The 18,334-nt window shown below is 39.9% G+C and overlaps 1 protein-coding gene and 1 long non-coding RNA gene across 8 annotated transcripts in view; one reads left to right on the plus strand and one right to left on the minus strand.

The window, feature by feature from the left end:
* Nucleotides 1-6,846: 6,846 nt before the first annotated feature.
* Nucleotides 6,847-18,334, minus strand: part of sorcs2 (sortilin-related VPS10 domain containing receptor 2) — a 367,111-nt gene continuing 355,623 nt past the window's right edge. The window contains exons 21-28 of one of the 7 annotated variants that reach the window (XM_044185091.1): nt 17,169-17,292; nt 16,147-16,259; nt 14,897-15,019; nt 14,035-14,134; nt 13,875-13,922; nt 13,350-13,452; nt 10,508-10,713; nt 6,847-8,920 (exon numbers count right to left, since the gene is read on the minus strand). In XM_044185091.1, the coding sequence (XP_044041026.1) occupies nt 8,856-8,920; nt 10,508-10,713; nt 13,350-13,452; nt 13,875-13,922; nt 14,035-14,134; nt 14,897-15,019; nt 16,147-16,259; nt 17,169-17,292 (882 nt within the window). In that variant the 3' untranslated portion in view covers nt 6,847-8,855. Of the gene's footprint in view, nt 8,921-10,415; nt 10,714-13,349; nt 13,453-13,874; nt 13,923-14,034; nt 14,135-14,896; nt 15,020-16,146; nt 16,260-17,168; nt 17,293-18,334 lie in introns of all 7 variants that reach the window. The other 6 variants (XM_044185093.1, XM_044185094.1, XM_044185092.1 and 3 more) reach the window with 6 other exon arrangements.
* LOC122870718 lies at nt 8,927-18,296 on the plus strand. Its single transcript, XR_006376643.1, has 3 exons — nt 8,927-9,175; nt 14,939-15,039; nt 17,657-18,296. It is a non-coding gene; the product is annotated as an uncharacterized LOC122870718 (long non-coding RNA).

Consider the following 18,334-nt stretch of genomic DNA (forward strand, 5'->3'; position numbering starts at 1 on the left):
CACGTTCTTCGAATGTCAAAACAACAGGAGGAGGCTGAGATGCGACCGGCTCGTGACTTAATGTTAACACACAATATCTTCGTAAGACACAGTTGGCAATCTACCTAGGAGGTGTGGCACGTCTCCCCAGTCACTCATGTCCATGAAAACAACCCAACATTACACTGCTCAATTTCACAAATCCACCAACATTGCGATTCTCAACACTGCTTTTTAAAACACACAGCAGTTTTCAACACACGCAATTATATTTTCTATTAAGATTAACATTGTTTCACCATAAAGTCAAAAAAATGTATTATTTTGTCTTATTATTACTATTCTGTTTAGCATTATTTGCTTTTATAGTGATACCACTTCATTCCCAATAGTAATTGTTCGCTTTATTCCCAAAAAACATACTTTATTTTTTTTTGTGCACCTTTAAGGTTTTTTTTTTTTTAACCCAGTTGTTTCACATTCATTCCCCTTTTAATGTCTACCTCCCATACATTAATGACACATGCACTCAATATTATTATACACACAAATCCCCAGATAAGTCATTAATGTCTCTCACTCACTCTTAGGGACTCTAACCCTAATTTTTGGTACTTTGTGATAAAACTCACGGGACTCCAACCCTCAGGGACTCTAACCCTGTTTTCTTAGGGACGCTAACCCTGTTTTTTGGTACTTTGTAAGTATAACTCCTGGGAATCCAACCCTTAGGGACCCAAACCCTATTTTGGCCTTAGCTTTTGATTCTCCAATTCACCAGTCACTTATTGTTTGTTCAATGTAGTTATTTATATGATAAGATTTAGACTGTAATTTCCTTACCTCCTCCTCAGTCACTTTTAATTTGGTATTAGTCAATGCACAGAATTTGGTTGTAAACAACAGGTTTCTGCTTACCTATTCTTTGAGGGATCCTGGTGAGTGACGAGGAGTCCAGAAACACAGAGCCGGTCCCACCGGAAAAATCTCAGCAGTGGACAGTGTCGAATTTTATCCTTTTCTTCCTCAGCAAATCACGTCGGGGTCACCAAATTTGTCAGCGCGTTTGTTTATTTGCAAAAGAAAAGTCTGGAGAGAAGCTATTCCTTAATTTGGCATTTATTGAAGCATTGGAGGATCAAAAGCATCTTGTACAAGGATCTTTTCTATTCAGAAAACCACAGTCAGCAAGCTGTTAATCTGTAGCCATCATCCTAAAAAAGATTGCTATTCTTAACATTACACAGAATTTTAAATGAGAATGTACAACTATCTGATAGGTTTCTCCAGAGGTGGGGAGGAGCTGTGGTTTAGACTTAGCTCTCCCTTCGGTGGTGCACAGGCTGGTCCCAGCCTCGTGGCACACGATTCCACGTTTCGTGTGGAGACAGCGCCCTAGTGGAGGAATCCTACACTTCCTCTGTTTGTAAGTTGCTAAAGTCTCTACTTTGTTCCTCAAAACTGATACTTTTCACTTTCATGGTCATTACAATACATACTGTCCTCAGTACATGATGTTCTTTCTGATATCCCTGTTTCTTTGTTTAAATGTAAGCCTGTTTGCAACAGCTAATCAACTTTTCCCTGCGGTCAGCAAGTCTGCAGGACAACATGTGTGTGTATGTGTGTACAAAAGTTTCAACATGGTATTAATATAATAGGCAAGCAACCTTCATTTAAATTATTAATTCTCACACTAACTTTAATCTTTATGCTGGATAGGTTGGAACTGACAGTCTGGCTAGTCTGCTGTTGAATGTGTATGTAGGCTACCTGGAAGTTATAAACCAAAGGCTACACACACTAAACTAACTTTATCATGAACAAGCTTTATTTATGAGGGAGCTTGAATTAAACCTTTGCTCATACAGTACTGCTAATATTCAGCAGTAGTGATCCACTTCTACAGTATAGATGCTTTATCTTAGGTATTCATATTTATTTGATATTTATTCTTTGACATTTCTGTCTGCAACTCACAGCCAGACAAGCTGTCAGAGCAGATTTAGCCATTAAACTTACTGCACTGTTTTGTTTTGTTTGTAGGTCTGCTAGTTTGAACCTATGCAGTCTGTGGTTTGAGCCCACTGTCAGTTTGCACACACACACATACAGACACAGACGACACTAACATGTTGGTTCCTCTCTCAGACAAACAGAACATCAGTCCAGCCCTGTGCTGTGGTTGGTAGGGAGAAATATTGGAACTGAAATAACAGACCACATAACTTGACTGTGGATAACTGTGTTTAGCATCCTTACACCTTCTCATGTTGTTAAGAAAAATGGCGTTCACACACGATTTACACTAGGCGATACCTTTTTAATGTACTGTGCTGTAAAGACTGTCGCATATCCTCAAGTCCTAGAGGCAATAAGAGAAGATACAGTTTTGCCTTGTTGACACCAAAGTCAGTATTATCACACAGCTAAGTTTCTTAAGCAACTTAAATTCTTTTATTTGACATTTTAACTTCCTGGAAAATTCTGAATCATGAGACTTTGATAATAAAAAGGGAAATAACCTGTCCACCCTGAAAAGGACTTGGGATTTAAATGAGCTGTGAGGTTGGTTTTCTCTCCCTCTCACTCCTCCCGACCTCCTCCTTCCTGTTTCTAACTGCAGGCCGTCACTGTTGGGGACTGTGTGGCGACTCAGCAGTAAGTCCACACACGAAGGAAATGTTGGGCTGAATTACCGCAGTACACAGTTAATAAAGTGGTAGTGAAACACTGAGACTTCTAAAACAGCCCCACTGTGAAGATACATTTCATGACACCAGTGTTTAACAAATCTAGCAACAACTGGAAATGCAGTATTAATGTTAACTGTACATTTGAAGACATTAAAAGCAGACACCTTTAATGAGATTTTAGCTTTTGGTAGAAGCTGCTTTACTGGATTTCTTATATTGAAACAACTGTCTAATGTTTGTTTCCGTTTTGTCTTACAGGTGTCCTCCTGTCCATCTCCGCTCCTCTATCAAAATGCACACACTGGATTAATTCTCACTGATTCACATTTTGTACCTAATCTATAAGCTTTCACATTGTTTGAATCAATAAGTGTAATAAGTGCTGTGTTGTTTAAACCTTTATATACTGTAATAAATCAACCACCAGCTGTAAGGACAAACTATTCTTTGATTCTGATTTTTAAATAGAAACCTGAAAACATTAAGACGGTTTAAGAAATTGAATTCAGGTCACTGACATTAAAGTCATTTGTGTTACAAACACTAAAATGCATCAGTATAATGCTTTAAAATACAGCCTTCCCGTCTGTCCCATATCTGAGACTGGACTTTGTTTCAGTATTTTCAGCAAATAGAAAATTGTTAGTTGTTGACTCTTGTGCATTTAAATCTGTAAGTAATAGTAGCATTGAAATAGTGTGAACATATATAATATTCATCTTTTCTGGTGTACCTTAAACTTTTGTTTTTCCTTAAATATCTATAATAGCTTCACAGACTTGACAAAAATAAATTGAATAGTTTAGAAACATAAACGTGAACTCTGTTAATTTACCATTCCTAAGTGCTTTTGATTACTAAAAGCATCTATCTTCTGATCCTGCTACGTTAACAGTAATCTTTCATCATTAATATTGTGTTCAGTATATTGGCTGTGTACAGTAAAACATTACATTTGTGGTTTTGGAGCACAACAACAACGCCAAGGAAGGAGGTCAGCAGGATGCATCATGAGTACCACAGGTGCTGACATTAAAGAGAGGACTTCACATTGATGATCTTTAAGATCACAACTGATTACAGATCAACTGTAATGTTCTGAAAATGAAAGAATATTATTTATATAATTTATTTATCTTCTGCACAGAAAATCACCTGGGATCCAGGTGGGTTAATTAGCAGGAACATGCCAGTCAAGTTTTACATCGTAATTAACTAAATATATCAAGACAGCTGTGCATGCATCCCAGAGTTACTTAATTTGCATATCAGCTAATGTGTTAGCTAGTTGCAGTCTGTTGGCTAACGTTTGTTGTTGTGTGTTTGAACAAGTAACGTTAATATTAAGGAAAGTAAGGCTCTTCTTCAACAGGTGCTGCAAAACGTAACGCTGCGGGCATTTCATGTGAGAAGGAAGGGAGTCAGCTAAAGGTCGAAGGTTCAGTTTGCAGTCCAACGTGTACATGTTCACCTCAGCTGGGAAATAAAGCAAGTGAACAGGAAAGTAACAGTAGTAGGCTAATCCAATCTAGAAGGGGACTGTCAGTACAGCAACGTGCTCAGTGTTATGTATTAATGATGGAGAACATTTGTTTCATCTGTCAGACACCTCTTTCACGAGCTGCTACATGCCTTTAATATCGAGCAGAACTCCTTAATGGAGAGAGCTTCAGGAACAATGGTGCTCTCCTTGCCCCCTCCCCTCAGACCCGACATCGAGCGTCTCAGCCAATCACAGCGCGATAAATGAGGTCAGCCGTGATACACAGTATGTTACTTCCTCATAAAAACCCTTTTAAAAGACCACTAGAGCCACAGAAACGATCATGATGTGATAGATGCTGCACGTATCTGAAGTACATTTGAATGGAGATGTAATCACTTAGCTTAGAAACAAGTGAACTAACTGCATAGTCAGTCAGCAGAAGAACGGTGCCCCCCGGGGGGGTGGGGGGTGGGGGTTCCAGCTACCAGCTCAGGCCTCTCCATCACCAGTCCCTCAACCTGCTCCGCCCCCTCTTGTGCCTCCCACGGTTCCCTGTTGCCTGCCCCCAGCGACACACCATCCCCCACGAGCCAGTCTGCTCAGGGACATCATCTTCCCCATCTCCTGGTTGGCAGTTGGATGGTATTTTACATTTCGATCAATGTAAATATCAAAATTTAACTATATATATATATATATATATATATATATATATATATATATATATATATATATATACAGTATATATAACTATTGTGATGCATAGACATTATCAGGAGCATGTATTTTAATGTTGTAAAAATAAAATATGACAATTCTTTCAACATCGGTGGCAGGATGTGGCCTCAGAGGGTCCCAAACACCTTCCTCGCCCTCCCAATGCAATGCTTGATATAATCTGTAAAAGGGTCAGTGATAAATAAGGGTTGGCAAGATGAGCAATGCAAAAATCTTTTAAAAACTTGAATCTTTTTAAATGCATGCATCAAGTTTGTTAAAATATACATTTTGTATCTATGTTGATTTCATGTAATTGAAATGACATTTGCACCATTTTCTTTACAAAAGGTAAGACTGAATGTGCCTGAGATGTCAAGTGGTGTAACCACAGAAGAATGAGAAATATATTAAGTAATATGTATATATATATATATATATATATATATATATATATATAAGTATTTTATCCACTGAGAGTGTATGTGAGTGTACTCGTAAAAATGATTACTTCATTTCAAAATATCACATAGAAATAGATTTTATTACCATTATGTTTAAATTTATGCAATGTTTTTGCAATATTGTGTGGGACATATGCTGAAAGCACCTGTTTTCTAAATCAGCTTTGACAAATTATGTAAAAAATGAAAAAAAAACATGTTATTATACTGAAATAAAGGATTACATTTTATTCCACATTCATTTTCCTGTATGTTATCATATTTTTATGAAAAATACTGGTTACGCCAATTGACACAAACCAGTTACATCACCTGACCATGTTGCTTCTACAGTCAGGCCGTTGTTGAAGAAATTAATATTGAAAATCAAGCATGACAAGGTCAACTGGACTTGGTGTTTTATTTTATTTCAATGTAGAAAAAACATCTGACAACAAGAGCCTCTCAGTCTTTTGGCAAGGTAATTGGCCCCGGCAGCAGGGTGCTCTGTGAAGGGCCACCTTTTCCTTGCTTGAAAGTGGCATCTATAAGTCGGTTGCTGTTTGTAAACACACGATTCAAAGTGGGTCCCTCCTGCCCGACTCAGAGCGAGAGAGAGAGCTAAGACGCGTTTCAACCAAGCAGTCCAGTCCAGTCCAGTCCAGTTCATTTCAGTTCGTCACACAGAACGGTTTTCGTGTTTCCATTGTGAAAAGTTGTGGATGGTACGAACAGAACCACTCCATTCCGTTCTGTTAGCCCTCTGTTGAGGTTCCAAGTGAGCTGAGCCGATACTAAAAGGTGGAGTTACAACACTGCAGACCACTGATTGGTCAGAGAGAAATCACACATCTGCGCTCTGATGTAGGATTTCCTGAACTCTCCTGTTTTTTCAGCAGCCTTTTCTCAAACGAAGCTCGTCTCCTTGTTGTAATAAACAACCACATAGAGAAGAGAGAGCACGAAGCGAGTGTGTGGCGAGGGAGAGAGCAAGTAGCAGAGAGTGACGGTGAATGTGAGCGGAGGAAAAGCTCAGCAGTAAGATGTCAGGCTGGCTGTAAATGTACAGTGAGGGTTACAATGTGTCAGTTAATAAACGCTGCAGCTTCTCAAGACCAAGAAAAGTCTCTCTGTTGTTTCCCAAAAGTGAAGGGATTTGGCCCCAAAGCCCAAAGGTTGGAGCCCAGAAACGTCCCGGACACAGCAAACTAATAAGAAACTAAGAAAATACAGGCAGAGGGCCGCACCTCTGCAGAGACAGAGGTGCCACACTTCTAGTGGGTCACACTTCTAGTGGGTCATGGGAAATAAAAACAGTTTGTCACGATCTGCCATGTTTTTTGTTTACGTTTGGCGTTGTGCACCTGGGACGTTTGGAGGTGGGAAGTTGGATATTTCAACTGGGAAACTCCGACCTTCGACTGTGACTGGAATGCAGCATAAGGCGGAGTCCTTACCGCAGCGGCCTTTGTTCGATTCCTTTGCTGCATGCCCCCCCCCCCAAAAAAAACAAAAACAAGAGACATACGAGTTATGGGAGTGATTTATTCCAGGATGCAGATTGAGTGCAGTACGCTTCCTGGTGAGGACACAATTGTTTTTAATAGCAAAATCAACAGATCAAACAAACCAGCAGAAAGAGGAAAAGAAGAAAGAAAAACAGTGTGGTCAAAATTACAAGGTCGGTGCCATCGGCTGTGAAACTCCTTCACTATTATATTGGAATATCGCAATTCCCACTTTCCCCTTTGTTAAAGGGGACATTGTTACAATGACGACACATCACTAGAAAACTAAGAACAAGTAGAACATGAGCAGAATATGTACAAAAGATGAATTAAGGTGTAAATCAGAATGTGATCTGCTGTTTGTATCAAATACAAGACGAACCAACATCTTAGTGTAATGGTAGCATTGGTAGTCTGTAAAGGCCTTTCATCCAAAGACCTTTTGATTCAGAGTCTATAGACTTGTTCAGCTGCTGTCCCGTACGTGTCGACAGCACTGCTTAAATCATTAGTGCAATCAAACAAACAAAAAGACTTCAGCAAAAGGCAACAGAAACAATAACCAGTGTTTACACGTACTGAGAAAAACTGACAAGTGTATCAAAAATATCCATATCCATAGTCATCACTGTGTAGTTGTGAGTATCTTTATAAGACAATGAAATTATTTCCAGTTAACGATGAAGATCATAAAATTATCTTACTCATGAGATTACGCTGAAAGTATCGAAGATGGTTACATGTGAAGCAGGCAATGTCGTTGCGGAAACTGGAAACAGTGAGAATTTTCCAAATTCAGGAAACTCAGTGAAGGGTCACTCCAAAAACTATTTGCTGTGTATTTTGGTAATAGTGTAAAACACTCACACGCATGTCAAAGGGAATATGTACAAAGTGGAGATTGTTCATATTTACACATTTACAGACAACAAACCAGACCTTTAAGGAGACATGATTCCACCGTGGGCTACGCCTAATATAGGCTGATACAGTAAAATATATCAACTACACCTTCCCTCCATGACGGCGAACTTTGTCTCCAGGGGAACGAGTCCGCTTTGACCTCTGACCCAGAAAGTGTGGGGAGGAGGAAGGGGCGTACCGTTATTAGAAATAAATAAACTCAACAACAGGTAATGTCACTGAGCAGATTAACATCTGCTGTTTTAGGCACCATGGGACAGACGATGAGCTCCTACAAAGGTGGTGCTGTTTTTAAACACCACACAACAAACTTATGTAAATGTGTGAGTTATGAACAAGAATACAAGGATATGAATGTAGTGGGATTTTTAAAAATGAACAATGCTGTACAGTATATTCCAAAGAAGCTGAGCTCTCTAAGTACCTGTGAGTGGGAATTTAAGAAAGTGCAACACTGCCCTCTTGTGTTTGCATGCATTGTCTTATGCAAATTCACAAGGGTTTATCCTATCCTACATTTCATTGAGAGAATATTATTGCCTGTGAAGAGAGTGTCTAGTAATTGTGAGAAACATAGAGAGAATAAAAGAGGGTGGAAGAGTAAAAATATATTTTTCTTCAAATGGACTTCACTACCTTAATGCACACTACCCTTCGTGCTTGGAAACGATCTTAGCACACCGGCCTTTGGCCTCTAACCGCCTTCAGTGGCTACGTGGATGGCTCAACCCTCTCTGACCGTGAATTTGAGCATCTAGAAGTGACAGACAACAGATTTTTTTTTTCAAAACACAGATGAGAGTGAGTGTCCTCCATCCTCACCGGGTGTCAGTGCAGGTCTCCAGGGCCGGTGTGGGAAGTGAAGAGGGGACGGGGGCTTGCAATGATGTAAAATACATTAGGTAAAGCATAATGCCTACCCCCAAAAAAATCACACCACAGCTGGAGCTGAAGGGTTGAGGAGCCCATGGAGTGGAGGTGAAGTGTCCGAGAAAGAGGAGACGGAAAAGGAGAGGAGAGAGAAGGAGGAAGGCAGAGTGGAGTCCCTGTGCTCATTAGCCAGCTAGGCTAGGCTAGCTCGTTAGCGTTGCCAAGGCAGCCATCAGCTGGTCAGGTAACTGTGTAGTTCTCTGGAGTTGATGCTCAGGACCACACCTGAATGGTTGCCTGGCAACAAGAGGGAAGAAGAAACAGAATAAGCAAATAAGCAATGCTAAAAGAATAAGAGGTCCAGAGCGTGCCACGACGACACGCTGTGGTTCACCGGTGTTAAAGATACCCTGTGGACTTTTCTGATACATTCAGCGTCTCTCACCAAAACACACTGTGTGTATCCTTGAGGCTGAACAAATATGTGGAATACATCTCCTTCCTCATCATCCTCTTCATGTGACCAGCGCTGTTCCTGCGGGCTTGATTTACGTAAGTGATGAAAAGTAACTAAGTACATTTACTCAGGTACTTGTACTGCGTATTTCTATCGGATGGTCATTTATACTTCCAATGTTTTTCCCTTTTATTCCACAACATGTTTTATTTGACAGCTGTAGTTACTAATTACTTTTCAGATTCAGTTTGTTTCCACCTCTCTAAACTTCTCAGATGGTTTCATCTAAATAACCGTTCGAGGCCCAACAAATACAAAAACAAATACACTTGTGGTCAAACACTCCACAGGGTGCCTTTAATGTATGAATCAGATGGACATCCATGCAAAATTAACAACAGTTCTCAGGTGGTAGCACTTTAAATGTTGGTCACGCTCAGCGATGTAGTGGTAGATAAAAGAGTAACTTTCAGTTGTTGTCATAATGGAAAGCAACCACCCATTACCTTAGACTTTTGTCCATAAAAAGGATTTTGTTTTACTCCCATCAGTATGACAGTAACTTACAACAATGTACAGGGATGCTAAGAATTGATTTATTCCTATTAAATAAGAATAAATCAATTCTTATTTCTTTATGGTGGTATTATTCGTGGTTATTGATATCACCTCTGTTAACCTTCCACTACATCTCCAATCACAAGACCTTTCATCGCCATCATAAGCATATTACATCATACCTAGCCTTGTTGCCATTGGAATATACTGTACATTACTTGATGAGTCACCATAAGCAAATACTAATCACATCAGAAATGTCCTAATTTACCATAATCCATGATAAATGTGAGACAGTTATGAGCTTGTTATATAGAGTACGGTCTAGGGGAAAAGTGCAATGAGATAACTTCTGTTATGAATTGGTGCTATATAAATAAAACTGAATTGAATTGAAATAAAATACCTTTAATTTGGTAACAATTATGAGCAAGTTGCCATCAGTTAACAGCTGTCTGAATGAAGACTTGTACTTCATACAGTTTAAGTACAAGTCAATAATGTTAGACTTGTTTTAAAAAAATGTATGTTAGGAAATAATGACTCAATTTAACCCCATAAACTGACATGATGTCTTTTCCTGTTTTGTTAAGTCCACAACAGTATGTCAAAATAGCATAATATGACATATAGTTATTATATGATTTATGCAAATGCAGGCGATGACCAAGCAGTTCCTCGTGACCATCCTTGGAGGCAAGTTAAGATGTGAATATTAATTCACAGGCTTTTAGTAATGCCAGTAATAAGGATGAAAAAGGGGAAGTCCTCCAGTACCTTGGTGTGTGTTAGCTGCTGGTGTTAGTGGCTTGGGTTTTAGTAGCAGTGGTTAGTGGTAGTCCTTATAAGGGAACGGAAGGCGGGGCTACCTCCAGCGTTACCTAGAGTCTGCGAGTCCAGGTCGTCGTCGATGAACTCCTCGCCCTGGATGATGTGCTGGGTGTCCTCGCTGTGATTGACAGGGCTGGTCATCTCCTGCTCCTTCTCGTTGTGCATCTGGGCGTAGACGTTGCGACTGCCCGGAAGCTTCCTGAAAAACAGCGGGGGATAGGCATCCTCAGTCCTAAGCCAAGGACTGTGGGATTTGTTGTTTCGTAAGATGGGGCCGTAGTTTTGCATTGCATGTTTTAATTCAAGTGACTTTTTGGTGGACGTTTGTGTTCGGGGCGCGAGGAGGTGCTGCTGGTGTGGTAGTGACGTGAAAAGCAAGCATGCAGCTACACAAGGTGTCACATACAGTAGCCTATGTGAATTTTCATGCAAGCTACTAGGGTTGGGCTGGGTATGACGCTGTATATTGTGAGAGCATAGAAATTTGTCAACTATCAGTAGTGTTCATACAGAGGTAGCTATGCCTTTAATATCTGGTTGCATGAGGCCACTGTAAGCATTGTTGCAAATTAATCAACAAGACTGTTATATGGCAATGTTGGATTCACAGGATTCCACAGCACAATGTGAGGAAGTTCCTTGATTTGTCAGGTAGCTAATTTTCTGGATTTGGTAAAAATAGTTTGTTGGTTCTTCTGACCGCCAGTTTTATGGAGCCTCCAAGTGTTTAATATTAAATAATTAGGAAATAAATAATCACATGAATAAATTGTGTGAAATCTATAAATGAAACAATGATTTGTGAAATAACTGAAGGAAAGAAAGAAATTATTAAAACTCAACCCACTATTATGAAATGTTATTTCATCATCATTTTTATTTCATAACAAAAATCTTTATTTCAAAATGACCTTTTTTAAATTTTATAATGGCAGTTTTCACAATTACAATCACAATACTTTTATTTCATGTCAAGTTTCACTTTTCATTAAAGTGTAGTGTAGTCACTGCCCTCTCAACTTTCAACCAATCACATGTCCTCTGCCTATTAAGCAAGCGAGCTCAACAACTGCTACCAGATTTAGCCAGTTCCTCTAGCCAGCAGGAGGTAGCTAACAATGCTAACAATGTGACATTATGAAATATAACTTGGCATGAAATGTATTTATAATCTTTTATATAAATACATATATATATATATATTATATATATATATATATATATATAATTTAAAACTGTGTGTTTAGTGTTAGCAAATATTAGCATGCTAACACACTAAACTACAATAGTGAATATGGTTAACCATGCGTCCTCAACGTCAGCATTGTCATTGTGAACATGTTAGCATTTAACTTAAGCACCGCTGTTGCTAAGTACAGCCTCACAGAGCGGCTAGCATGGCAGTAGACTCTTAGGGCGAGGCGGTAGGTTTGGGCGCACGCACTGTGTGGGTGTCTCCAAGCTCACCTGCTATTTTGGTTCATGTATGTGCAGCAGCGCAAAGTGCAAAAGGGCTGCTGAGGTGGAATACAGATCAGAGGGTGATCAGAGCGATTAATAAATACACTGTCAGCCAGTCACATCACTCTTATCGCTCTGAAACAGCTGAGCCAATCACAATGAGGCATGATGACAATAGTTCAACAAATGGAGAGACTCTTCTTCAGAAAATCATGTTGTTGTCTGGATGGTGGTCAACTTTTTCATACAGTATAAAGCAGCTGTGGACAGCAGATACTGTAAGAACCGTCCATATTCATACATAGATCAACGCAGACTGATTTACAGACGGTCCTGCTTTAACCACATTCAACGTTAATGTTTGATGCTGATATAAACACATCTACTGGTTGGAGAGTGTTTAATTAAAATGGTTTATTTCCATTTTAACCATTATTCCGTCATTGCTGTATGTATTTAGTTTGCTCTGGTTGATTAAATGAAAGTGTCAGGTGAGAAACAGAAGTGGTTCTGAGACATCTGTTCTCAGCGCAAAGTCTAAGACCCAGTTTCCACCAAAATACCAACAACTCTCTTTGTGCTGGCTCATTCGAAATAACCTCCTGCCTGTTTGCACCTCTCCTCCCACCTGAGCACTCTGCGCTCTGCAATGAGCACCAAAATACCAAACTGTCAGCGCTGCTTCTGTTGGTCGTTGCGCCGCCATGAAAATATGGCCCTGAAGTTACAGTTTCTCAGTTGAATTTCCAGAAAATTCACTGTATATGTTATATACTAATATTGCAATATAAAATTCCATATTCAATGAAAATTGTATCCACATTGCCCACTCCTACAAGCTATGTATTTATCTTCTTCATGCAGTGGATGGATATTTTAACATTTTAGTTTCCTCCCAACTCACTGATGATGCTTTGAAACTCAACTGTGAACTTTGCTGATTTTCAAAACACCAAGAATGAACTCGGAGTACGTTTTTGGACTTCAGGGACTCACTACTGGGTGCTGTGACAAAATCACTTTTAAGGTGAATTAATTAGGTATGAAATATTATAGTTTTTACATGATCAGTTTGAAGATACAGTATCTCCATATAGAATAGAACAGAATACAAACAACTCTGATTTACAGGATAACATAGCAACTGTCTAATTGCTGGGGTCATTAGATTTGGAGGCCTAAAGCAAAGGACCACCATCATATCAGAGATTGACACCAGCAACAGCCAAACATGTTGGCATACTAACTAATTCTAAGAGACTAAAGAAAATGCTACTATTTCCATTTTTGTTTAGACAAGCTGTATGTTGTCTCTTCTGTAGAGACTGGTCTTAAAATAACTGACAGTGCTGTTTGATCCCCGCCTTATCTGTCTGGGCTGACTGACGTGTCACAGCTCTTTAACATGACATGGCTCACCTTTTGAACTTGTAGAGGATGAAGGAGCCGGTGGCGATGATGCTGATTAGGAAAATGACCGCTAGAGCCCAAACCCCTGGACTGCCGGCAGCTCCATGGTAGCCTGGGGTGATGACACAAACACACAAACCAGTAAAATCATCATGTTTACACAATCAGATAATAATTTAGATTTTAAAAACAGCGTTGCGATCGGCAAATGCAGAAAGTATAGTGAGAATGAAGAAGATCTTGAGTCAAAAACTGCAGGAGCGAAGGGGCAGAAGTGGTAGAAAGATGTTCAAAACATCCAACTGAAATAAAGTTTTTCTTGGAGAAGCCACCCTCCACAGAAACAAGACCATTTTAAACTCAGTGAAGGATGATCAGGCGGATGAAAAAGCACAGCACGGCACAGACAGATTTAAACTGCATAAGATGTGGATTTGTTAGGAAACCAGGAAAGGAAAAGGCACAGGAATCAAAGAGTATTGAGGGTAAGTGCATCCATACAGAAAGCTGCAGGTGTATGTTTCATGAACGCACCAGTCTCTGCTGCTGCAGCTGTTGAGTCATTAGAAATTAGACCTTGCCCTTTGAAATAAATCAATAACATGCAATTATCATTAAAAAAACATCAAAAAGTTTAGTTTTAAAAAGCAGACTATATGGGAAGTAATTCAAATAGCATTTACATATACAGTACCTGCGTTTGGGTCAGCTAGCATCACCAGCACTTGTAGACCTCCTCGCACCACGAAGCTGACATTATTGTCGTTGAAGGCCTGCATGATGGCTGGAATACGCTAAGGATAAGAAAATATGAAATTATGTAAAAATACTTGGGGGTGTGGGTGGGGGTGCTCCGCCTGGGCACACTTTGCACATGTTTGTAATAAAACTGTTTTCAATTGTTGTAACTTGAAATGTTTCTGTTTAAAGGTCCACTGTGTGGGATTTAGTGGCATCTAGCGGCGAAACTGCAGTTTGCAGCCATTTGAATAGCGCTCGCCTCGCCCTCCCCTTCCAAGCGTGCAGGAGAAACTACGGTGGCCACGGAAATTGCAAAAAACATGAACGGCAGTGATTGGTTTGTCTGTTCCCTCTGTAGTTAAAAACTGCTTATTCTAAGGTAATGAAAACACAATGATTCTTATTGAATCATCAATCAATTAATGACACATACTTGTGAATATTATATTCCATTTCTGCCAATAGATCCTCATAAATGATCCACACTGGACCTTTAACTGAGCTTTAGTAATATAACCTTGTCCAAACTGAGCTTAACTACTTTAGCTTTGTTTGGCTCAGCTGCGACACACTGATAGCGGTGCGTCCCAAACCGAGGTTTGGCCCTATTCAAAGAACTGTCTCCTTTTTCATACCACTGGAGCTTGCAGGCTGGGAAAAATGTTTTGGAAATTGGGAGACTATTATGAAAACCAATAAAATAGTGATCTGAGGATATAAACAAATCATCAAATTAATTCATGAAAAAGGTGATTCTTAATTTGTAGGGCAAAAATTCATTTACTGGATATGGTTTTCTATGCATATGTATGTACCTTATCAACAAATACGCTCTTCTTGGCTGGTTTGCTGTCCAGTGGGAGGACGTACAGGTCAGCAGTGGTGGGGAGGCCCGACTTCACCACTGTAACCAAGGACTCCTGAGGGACACCTGTGATCTGATGTCAGATGGTTAAAGGTCAGTTACATCTTAAAGCTGCAATAATCAATATTTTTATGTTTACAATGGATCAAATGACTATTTATTTCAATTTTATTTATATAGCATCAAATCATAACAGAAGTTATCTCACTGCACTTTTCCTATAGAGCAGGTCTAGACCGTATAAATAATATTATTTACAGAGACCCAACAAATCCCACCATGAGCAAGCACTTGGCAACAGTGGCAAGGAAAAACTTCCTTTAAGAGGCAGAACCCTCGAGCAGAACCAGACTCAGGGAGACAGAGAGCGAGAGAGCGAGAGAGACACAGAGAGAGAGAGAGAGAGAGAGAGAGAGAGAGAGAGAGAGAGAGAGAGAGAGAGAGAGAGAGAGAGACACAGAAAGAGAGAGAGAGACACACACAGAGAGAGACACAGAGAGAGAGCAGACAGGCTCAGTCAGAGAGCAGCAGGTGAACATAGCGGAGCATCTAGCAGCTAAAGAGCCAGATGTTGTTCTCAGGAGCTGCTGGAGACCAAACACAGAGCTGACAGGAGAGTGATTGTTGGACTTACATACTGTAGGCAACTGTTTGCTAACATCTTTGCCATAACAACAGGTAAAATATAACTTCATATTTTGCCTACATTTAAACTATATCTTATTTTTTTAGCCTATTTCTAAATTATTTGGCCAACCCACTGTTCAGGCATTCTAGCAGCATGGCTCTAGGAATGGCAATGCCGGTTGGTCTCTTGACATTTAGTGCTAATTAGCAAATAATAGCACGCTAACGCACTAAACTAAGATGGTAAACATGGTACATTATACTAAAAACAGCATGTTAAATTGTCATTGTGAGCATGTTAGCATGTTAACATTTAGCTCAACGCACTGCTGTGTCTAAGTATAAAGCCTCAGAGAGCCGCTAGCATGGCTGTAGACTCTTAGTCTTGTTAAATGTCTACTTCCTACTTTATTTCCTAACTGTTATATTATTCCTCTTTTTGCGTCTTCATGTGAGGCCCATTGTAGACACATTTCCTCTATTAAGTCCTTTATTTTGAGAGTGAGGAAATCGGGCAGGTTGTGTTGAATCATCATCCATTTTTACAGTGGTCATTTTATTTTAAAGTCCCACCTTAGTGAGTATTTTGTTGACCACCTGGCCAATGTCCTCTCTCCACTCTGGGATGTTTGGGTTGAAGCGGTCCAGGTCCGTGCTGAAGCTCAGAGGGATAACCTGGAAGTTATCTGGGATCGGACAGAACAGGGAAGTAGTTAGCAATTATCACAGTCGCGATCCAAAACTCAAACTGAATCATAGCCGCAACTATTGCATATTGAGTGCTAAAGATTAAACAGCAGAAACTACTGTACACAGAGAAGTGTACTTTCACCATGGAGAAAACATAGATTATGTGGAGAATTCAATCTGGACATGCAGATGTGCATTGTTAGCATTAGCAGATGGAAGTAGCTTGCCAGTGCCCCAAAATATGTGCCGACATACAGCATACATGTACAGGAGTGTGTGCAGGAAACAAGAGTAATATGAGCAGACTAATATGGATCCTTCAACTACAATCAAAATCGCTACTTTCACTGAACTCGATCCCAGTCATAAATCAGACCTCAGAGTTACGTTACTGTACTGTTTCAAACTGTAACTTCACTATCGCTCTCTTAAGAAACAAATGCTTGCAGCTTCTGAGTAAAACAAGAATATAAGAATTCTAAAAATAAAGAAAAATTAAGCTAACACAATTCATCCTGTGACATACTTTCCAAAAACAACATATGAGATCCTATAATATTTTAAGGGAACAGTGGAAAAATGTCAGCCCAGTTGTGTCTGAATGAGTCATAGACCAAGAATAGCTGTTAAAGCTCTTTTTTGTATGTTTGACTACATTTTTACATTTATGAGTTGAAAGTTTCAAATCTGTATACTTTACATCTCATCAAGATTGACCAAAAAACAACAAAAAAAACCCCATACAAAACCAATGTTTATGTTAAAAAAAGAAGAAAAAAGTCTGATTATGCAAAAAAATACTTTCTATTCTGTTTACTCCTATGGTTTCATTCCTATATTCAGTTGATATTTGCTGCTGATTCGACTCAAGTCCACAATGAGGTTCTTTCAAATCACTGTGTTACCGTAGACGCGGACTGTCCTGGTATCCTGCACCATGGACCGGCCGTTGGAAGCCTGCACGGTGACTGAAACCTCTCCTGTCTCTGGGAAACGAGTCAGAAGGCTGTTCTGCAGAGTCAGTGTAGGCTACAGGACAAAGTCACAACAGGATGGCTGTTAGTTAGGTTGTTAAATGGCTTCCTTCATGACATGATGGAACTGGGCTCAAACTGTCATCTTCACTTAAAGGCACAGTTAAAGTAAAATTTTCCTAAAAAGCAATGTATAGACTCATACACAACGAATCCCTCTCAATCATCACTTATGACCCACTAGAAGTGTGTGGCGGTGTCTGTCTCTGCAGAGACGCTGCCCCCTGCCTGTATTTTCTGTGTTTGCTGTGTTTGGGACGTTTCTTTGGGCAGTGGGTGTGTAGCCCCCCAGCCAATAACAGCGCACAGGCTGTGAGGGCGGGACATCGCCGTCTCTCCTCTGCTCTGTCTGTGTGCAGGGCGGTGTGTCTGTGTGAGCTCCACTCACACACAGTGCGGACAGGACGAAGCTGCTCCTTCCCGCAGGGTTGGCTGGAGGTGTGGGCGATTTAATTTGTGCTTTACAACGTAAGCGCCATGAAACAATCAGAAAATAACGTTTCATTTAGCAAATTCACTGCTTTGTTCTCACCGCTCCCTCTCTTCATTCATTCTTTAGCTCTCTCTCGCCCTCTCTCGCCGTTGAGACGGAGAGGAGGGGGCAACGGAAAAATCTGTAACTGATATTTTACACTAACAATGTTTCAGATGACTATGAAAACAAAGAACCTACAGAGAATCATCAGCTGAATCCTGGCGGCTTTACGGAGCTTTATAGTGAGTTTCAGCTCATTGTTCAGCTGCAGCAGCAGACACAGTCAGAGAGCAGCTGCTGAACACAGCGGAGCAGCTGAAGATATTTTTTTTCTCAGGAGTCGGTGGAGACCAAAGCAGAGCTGAAAGAGAGTGAGTATTGAGACAAACTCGACTCCATAGGAATGATCATGTTGCTCTTTATGTGCTGTCATTTTTAAATAGTAATTATTTTGTTAACGTGTTAACAACTTTATAAGGTGATAATATGTAAATCTTTTGTTTCAGCTTGTTTTGCTGCCCCAAACTGAATAAATCAAAAATAAACTAAAGCAGCTTTAAAG

This window comes from Siniperca chuatsi, linkage group LG22 (genome assembly GCF_020085105.1).
Source record: "Siniperca chuatsi isolate FFG_IHB_CAS linkage group LG22, ASM2008510v1, whole genome shotgun sequence".
NCBI classification, from domain to species: Eukaryota; Metazoa; Chordata; class Actinopteri; order Centrarchiformes; family Sinipercidae; genus Siniperca; species Siniperca chuatsi.